Source organism: Gekko japonicus, unplaced genomic scaffold, assembly GCF_001447785.1.
Source record: "Gekko japonicus isolate JY-2015 unplaced genomic scaffold, Gekko_japonicus_V1.1 scaffold1150, whole genome shotgun sequence".
In the NCBI taxonomy this organism is placed as follows: domain Eukaryota; kingdom Metazoa; phylum Chordata; class Lepidosauria; order Squamata; family Gekkonidae; genus Gekko; species Gekko japonicus.
In genome coordinates, this window is record NW_015165271.1 from 231148 (window position 1) to 239094 (window position 7947).

General features: G+C 40.8%; 1 protein-coding gene across 1 annotated transcript in view; it reads right to left on the reverse strand.

Annotated features, from left to right (window-relative positions):
- MIPOL1 (mirror-image polydactyly 1) overlaps nucleotides 1-7947 on the reverse strand; it is a 213270-nt gene that overhangs the window by 190317 nt on the left and 15006 nt on the right. Inside the window, exon 3 of the mRNA XM_015410227.1 lies at nucleotides 3022-3127. Within this exon, the coding sequence (XP_015265713.1) occupies nucleotides 3022-3127 (106 nt within the window). The remainder of the gene's footprint in view (nucleotides 1-3021; nucleotides 3128-7947) is intronic.

The window sequence follows — 7947 nt, forward strand, 5'->3', positions numbered from 1 at the left end:
ATCAACAATTCATGAATATGAACAGCAGCCTCTAGTGGCCAGAGAACTGACAGCTGGTCAATTCACAGAAAAAAACAAGAACCCTATAATAATTCCCAGTATTTCTTGGGACACAGATGCCCAAATGCACAGTTTAATTAGCATGAAGGACTGAAAACATTTATACTAGTATACTCATTCTGATTCAGCTCTTTTAATTTGGAAGTATTGAATCTTTGTCACTTTCCACTTCACAGTGGAATAAAGCAGTAGTTCGTTGTCACCTTAAACCCATCTGGAATTGACCTCACAGGGGTCACTGTTATTCTTTTTTAAACAAACAGACACAAACTGTGGCTCATCTACAGCTGCTCACTGAACTCCTTGGGTGAGATAAGACTTAAATACATGTCTCCCATGCCTACGGCTCAATACCCCTTTCACTAAAAACCACACTAGATCTTCAGACCTATGTATTCTTCCTGTATATGCCAACTGCAAATCAGCATAATCACTAGTAGAGGAATTCTTTTTCCTTCATTTCAACAAGGAAATCCTCCATATGTTCACTCATACTGTTTCTGCCTCTTAACTTCTTCCCAAACGTTAGCAGTAACCTAACAAATCTGTAACCAAGAGCAGATGCTGTGGAAAGCTGCACACACAACGCTGGAAGTTTCTTCGGTGTGTCCATTGCACTGCAAAAATGAACACACCTTTTTGAATGTCACATGCAACCTGTGTCTTCAAAAGTGTGATAAACTACTACAGAAATACCAGAGAAACCCCTGTCTGCACTTATGCACACATGTAACTTCATTGGTACATGGCCAGATTCACAAAATAATAATGATGAAAATCTCACTGGAGGTTTCCATTGCTCAGGGCCACATTTTCTCCTGTATTCTGTGCACAAAACCATTCCTTTTTAACTGAGAGCTTGTTTTTAACATTATTTGATTCCCCCCCCTCAAAGTAAATTGTAAGGTTTTCTAATGTCATCTTGCAATGTGTGTTATAATATGCTCTGCTGTAATGCTATCACCTATAATGATGTAGATCTTTTATAATAATACAGATTACATAAGTTTGGGGCTTCCTACCGGAAGGGAAAAGGAAATGTAAATATGGTAAATAAATAAATTATAAACCTCTGACTTCCATTTTTCATATGTTAAGATGCAGTAATTGACACTAGCTAATCAGACAAAATTCCTCACATACAAAGATCTTTTGGGAGAAAAAACTGAGAACAACCTAATGTAATCCAAATATGTAGAACAAAGCTACTTTTGAAAATTGTATTAACAGAGTAAGCTCTATAAATTTCATCACAGCCCTTGTCCAGGGAAACAACATAACATGTATCCCTTCATGTGCAGGATGTGTTTCCTACTCTACCAGCACACAAAAAGTGATCCATCATGAGGTATCCATTTCTACACGTGAACCACATACACCAGGTCATGGTACATGTAATTTTTATCCAATTGTCTTCCATGGCCTTTGGTGAGCAAGGAAAGTCTACGCTGAATAAAATATTTCTCTATTCTATTATATACACAGAGGTAAAACACTGTGCAAACACCTCCAAAACAAACATATAACTTGGAATTTAATCCAAACAGTTCACAAACTGTAAATGTTTAGTTGGTAGATAATCAAGATGTAACCATGATCTAGGCAAGTGTATTATGGTTTTTTAAAAAATCCATATGGTTTCCTTTAAAACATTTTCAAAAATTTGTGTTGTAAATACTTAGTACTCTGCCGAACTCTTTCAGAATGATCAATGTTCTCTGGCAAGGCGGGATACAAATTGAAAATAATAAATAAATAATAAATGTACCTTACAATATTAGTAAGCTTTCTCTCATGTTCAAGCATGCATGTACATAAATTATGGTATTCTTAGAAATCTGACACTATAAAAAGCTAACCATCTGTTTTTATAACTGAGGAAGTTCCTCTTTTTTCTATTCTATTTTAAAAACGATTTTCCTTTCCGCCCCCTTTTTTATTAACAGTGAGGCGGGAATAGTGTAACTTACATACTCAGATCCAGAGCATAGTCCTTGCATGTTTTAAAGCCCCTAATACTGAATTTAATATTGCTGAGGACAATCCATCATATTTTTATCCCACCATTTCTCTAGTGACCTTATGGCCATGTGTGTGGCTTTTCCCTCTCCACTTTATCATGACAACCACCCTATGAGGTGTTAGGTTGAGAGAGAGTGGCTCAAGAACACACAGAGAACTTCTCAGGAAAACAAGGATTTGAATTCATGACTCCCAGATCCTAGTCTTATACCCTATTATATAATACAGCACAATTTGTCTCCAAATTTTTACAATTGGAAGATTTAATTTCTTCCAATATTTCTTTGAACTAATTAAAAAGGAAACCCTTCCTTGCAATCAGTATTACAGAACTGTAACATGCTGGGCCTACATAATACACACCAACCTTCTAAAGTATTAGTCTATTTCAAATGTAACAAGTTTTCCACTGTGCAATTATTTAGAATTCTGATAATCACCAGACATCATTCCATTCAACAGCCAAGCCCTCAGTTTTCACTCCCCCCCCCCCTGAACTTCAGGACTGAAGTGAACATATAAACATCTCCATACAAAGGTGTTCGGAAAGAGGGGGTAGCGTCGCTCTGAAGAAGCTAAAACAATAAGAGGGTATTTGAACTGCTGGTTGAAAGGTAGTGGCAGTGATAATCATTATTTCCCTTGTTTGTTCAGGACCTTCCAATAAAACAAACAACCTTTTTGTGATTGGATTGACATGGTGTTAACAATGCATTTAATGCCCAAATCAGTATGAATACAGGTAAAGCTCTCACTAATACCAGTACCAGGATGTTAAAGCCACCTATTTTCCAAGCAACTTTAAACAGCCTCACATAAAAAAGTCAAACTGTCCCTCCTTTAGCAAATATATCTAATGTTCATTAAGGCCACGTCATATAGCAACCAAGCTGACTGTATGAGCCATATGGCTATCTATTAAAGGATCACCTACTATACCTGCAGCTCTCTCTGCAATCTTAGCTTCTGTAGCTCTGTCACGGAGTTCTAAGTCCAGCTTTATTGTCTTCAGCTCCTTATCCTTTTCAGACAGCTTCTCTTGAAGCTGAATTGAAGAAACAGACAATAAGTTTGCTATTGAAATGTAATGTGCATGGACACTATATTGACCTATAACAAAGATATACATTTAAACTTGGATCCTATGACTTTGTTCCTCTCAAGCTTCTCTCCAGCTGCTGCAGAGGCTTTCCTCCACTGTGGCACTTGTTTCCTCTGCCACTAGCATGTCCCTATGGACAAGGTCTATGTTTCTTGAGGAGTCTGTATGCTTGCAGAAGTGCTAGGGGCAGAGGTAGCGAGAGCCACAGCAAACGAAAGCCTCTGCAACTGCTGGATAGAGGCACAAAGGGAATGAAGTCTGTAGGAGCCAAGCTTTTATTTTTGCACAGTGATACCCCTCTTCTGCTAACAAATCCAAACACTTAGCTATCACTGATAAAAAGTTCCTTAATCTACTTTCATTTTCTCTAAAAACACAAATCGTTTAATTTTACAGATTTAAATGATAAAGCCTATGGAATGACTACATACAGACAAGGATAACAAGTAGGGATGGAAACAAATCTGAACTGAACCAAAAGGCCCCGAACTGAACCAGCGAGTTCAGCTCCCCCTTTCTCCTGCTTATGATGAACCCTGGCTGGGAGAAAGGGGGGCGGGATTGCCTGGGAAGGGTTAAATGGCTGGCAGCCATGTAAACTGTCCGTTTCACTTTCCCCGCTTCTAAGCTTGGAAGCAGGGGGAAGCAAAACCAACCGGTGAAATGGCTCACAGCCATTTAAACCTAAGAGGTCAGTCGTGGATCCACTCCATTCAGTTGTCAGGTTTAAATGGCCCAAACAGCCAAACCAAACCAGACAAAAGTCCGATAAATGTTTGGGTAAGGCCTTCCCTGAACATCAGTTTTTGGGCTCCAAACTGGCTCAAGTTTGTGCCAAATTTTGGCTCGTGAGCCAGTTCATGCACATCCTTAATGACAAGCACATAGGCCATAACCCAAAAATTCGGGGCAAGGGTTCATTCAGGGCAGGTCCCAGGTTAAATTCCCAACATCACTTGGAAAGGATTAGGTAGTAAGTGACGTGAAAGACCCCCACCTGACTCCCTGGAGAACTGCTGCAATTCAGACAATACTGATCTTGACACATCAATTGTCTAACTTCCTATTAAGCTGCTTTGTGTGCAACAAACCCCATGAAAGGGGGCTGCTGGGGGGTGATTTTGACCCCACCCCATAATGACAAATAGCAAATCTTTTCTGAAACTGAAAGTATGTGAGACTGAATTTTAAGAAGCCAAGACTAACTTTCAGTGAGCATATGCAAACTCTTGGGAATATCTAAAGTTTTTTTTTTGGGGGGGGCAGGCCCTCTTGACTGCAATTTCCAGAAATCATAAAATCATTTTTCTATTGTCAGTTGCACAGTACAATCATTGGCGAACACAAGAAAGAATGGAACAAGACTCACTTTCCTGACCAGTGCAGTTTCAATTTTTTTGTTTGCTTTTGTAAATATTGACAACAGCAGAGTTTTCATTTTATGTCTTTCAAAAGACAAGGAACACCAACATGATTTCTGATAATTTATATGCACATTTGTAACCCATATTTAATTCAGGGCTGAGTTCTGTTCAGATAAAAGAGCAAAGCCCTTTTAACAATAACCCATATTTAATTCACAGTTACAGTATGATGTACATATAAGACTATATCATCAAGAAGAGCAATTTCTACTAATCATTTTTAAAAAGCGTGCAACTAACAGGTGTGAGAAAAGAATTCACCCCTCAAAGAAGGAATGAAAAATTCACCCAACTAAAGTAGTTCAGTAGTTACATATATATTATTCAATATAGCAACAATTAAATTAGCTACAGGAATTAAGGGCACTTAAAGAACATCCTTTTCAACTATATTTTCAACTGTATTTTCGTATCCTACTATATCACTAAGAACAATTACGTATGTATACAGGAAAAAAATGCCAATGGTTTGTGCTAGCTCATGGTGTTAAAGAGTCAGCAGATTAAAACTAAGTCATTCTAAAAGACAGTAAAAAGAAAAGTGCTACTCCTTTTTGGTAGCTTCACACATTACAAAAGGTAATATTGGATTCACACAGGACAGAGTTCCAAGAAATCTAAGCACTTGGAAATTCCACAGATGTCAGCAAAAGACTGACAGAAATGTGGCAAAAAGCCCCAATAGAAATGCAGTGAAGAAGCACTGCTTCACTGATGATGTGGGTTGGCAGCTTACAAGTGGCTCTGGGAACCAGAAGGAACTCATAGCTGCACTAGGATCTAGGGGAAAGTGGCAAAAACAAAGGTGCTGTGATCACATCCACAATGGACACAGTTAAGAGGCCCAAGAAAAGGCAGGGACAAATGCTGAGTGAGGAAACAGATGAAAGGGGCTGTTCTGAAGGAATGACATTTCACTTTAAAAGGAGGTTTTAACTTCCCTCCCTCCCTTGCCTTGAGCTCCACCCTCCTGCTTCCTAGTGGATCTGGTCCCTGCCTGTCAACCACAGGCAGTGGCTATTGGGTCTCTATTGAGGGGTTAAAGGCTAAGGCCCTGCCCTTCCCCTGCCTGGTTCTCGGTGTGGGCCCGCCCCCACCTTTTCTGGTGCGGCGCTGCAGCTGGAGTAGGCTATTCCATTGCTGCTGCCCTGGCCCCTTGCTGGAGCCCAGCCTTCAGCATGAGTCCCTAGTGGTCCAGAGTCAAGGCACTGCTCCTTGTTGCCTTGGTCATCACCCTGCCTTTTCTGGCATCTGGACTGCTTCCCTGACCCACCAGAGGCCACCTTTGTCTGTCTGCAGCGACTGTAGCATTTAAATGTGCCACCGCCGACTCCCCTGTGACAGGCTGAAGGTAGGCCCTGTCTGAACCGTGGTGGGTGCAGCCACTCCCCATGCCTGACTTCCCAGCCCTGCGCCCGCTGTGATGGCCTTTCCCCATGGTGGCGACCCACCCAGTCCTCCCTGGGTCTCAGCAGCTGCAGCTGGCTCCTGGCTCTTCACCTGGTTCCTGACTAATGTCTCTGGCTCTGGTCTCCCTGGTGACTCTCAGAGTGGCCGCCCTGGTAAGACCGGGGACTCGGGGTTTGGTACCGGCCAGAGCCTCATTCTAAGCAACCACTCACTGGAGTTTGTGGGGGTCTAGTGGCCAGCCTGCCGCCTAGTCCCCGGACAACAACTCAAGCCTATGTAAACAAATAAGCACATAAAAATGCAGACAGGAGGAAAGGCTAGTAAGAGTCACAGAAGGACACGATTCTACCTGTTTTGGTTCAGCTCAGCTATGGTGTTTGGTAGTCATCAATCCTTCCTCTCCCCCAGCTGCTCTGATCTCCCATGTGGCACCAAACTTTGAAAAAGGCAGAAGTAGCAAGGAACAGAGACAATCGTCCCACTGTCTCTGCACAGAATGGAATGAGAAGTCTCACACTGTACTTGAATTAGGCTAAGGCTTTTACTTTATACAAAGTTCAGCATGACTTAAGAGATCTAGGGGCAGATCTATGCACTGGGGGGGAGGTTCTGTTACAACCTTGACCAACAGATTTATGGATCACTGACTAAGAGCTCTGGATGTCCAAGACTGAGCACTGTATACTTGCCAGGCCCCTAAAGTGTTGTGTTTGCTGGAAATGTACATCCTCCATAGATTTCCTTGGAATATGTTCTCTCATTCTCCCCTATCTCCCCAGTTGGGAATGTTTTTTGTTGTTGTTGTTCAGTTGCACAGTCGAGTCTGACGCTTCACAACCCCATGGACCACATCACACCAGGTCCTCCTGTCTTCCGTCATCCTCCAGAGTTTGCTTTAATTCATGTTCGTTTCACTGATAACACTGTCTAACCATCTCATCCTTTGCTGTCCCCCTCTTCTTTTACCTTCAATCTTTCCCAGCATCAAGGATAGTTAATACCATTTCAATACAGGAGTTTCTTTTTTCTTTTGGCCCCCTGAAGGGGATTTTTTTTTATTTTTTTGCATTTTCTACACACTACAATTATGGGATGGGGGATGGGATACTAATGCCCTAACACTATTACTATGGGTGATGAGTAAAGGAGATCTAATACATATATCTACTTGATAGGGGAAGGAATACTACCATTCTAATCTATTTCATCTACTGGATTTGTGGGAAGGGGGAAGTCTAATACATGTCACGATCTGAATAGTTGAAAAAATAATGCTTTTTAACCTAATATTACACGTTATATCAAGATTTGGTTCAATTATGATAGTACACATTTAATAGCTTAACACAATTACTGCCTTTAGTGCTATTGTCTTAGTTCTAGAGTCTTTTCTTCTTACGTTTCTTCATTTTCTGGAGTTTGGGGACAGCCGCTCCTTTCTCTGATTCAGATGAATCTGATGATGTGGAATTTTGACTTGTTGAATCCTGTGAGTAGGGTTCTTCTTCTTCCTCCCCATCCGGTTTTTAATTCATTTCCTTCTGCTTCTTTTTTTGTATTGAACATTTGATCCATAAATTTTCCGCTTTTGGAACAGAGTCAATTTTATATTTTTTGTCCTGGTAATTGAAGCTCAGCCCTTCCGGGAATAGCCATCTGTATGGTATTCCCTTTTTTTTTTTTGCAGAGTGAGAGTAAGCATCCTGTAGAGTTTCCTCCATTTTATAACATCAAAAGAGATGTCTTTCAAAAATTTTACGTCTTTTTAAGTCTGGATAAGTCCTATAAGCCACATCCATCTCTTTTATTAAATCTTCTTGTTTATAATCCATTAATGGGGCCAAGGCAACTGCCAAAAGTTCTTTTAAATCCTCGTTCTTCTCTTTGGGGATCCCATGGAAACGTAGAACGTACATGGATCTTTCCAGC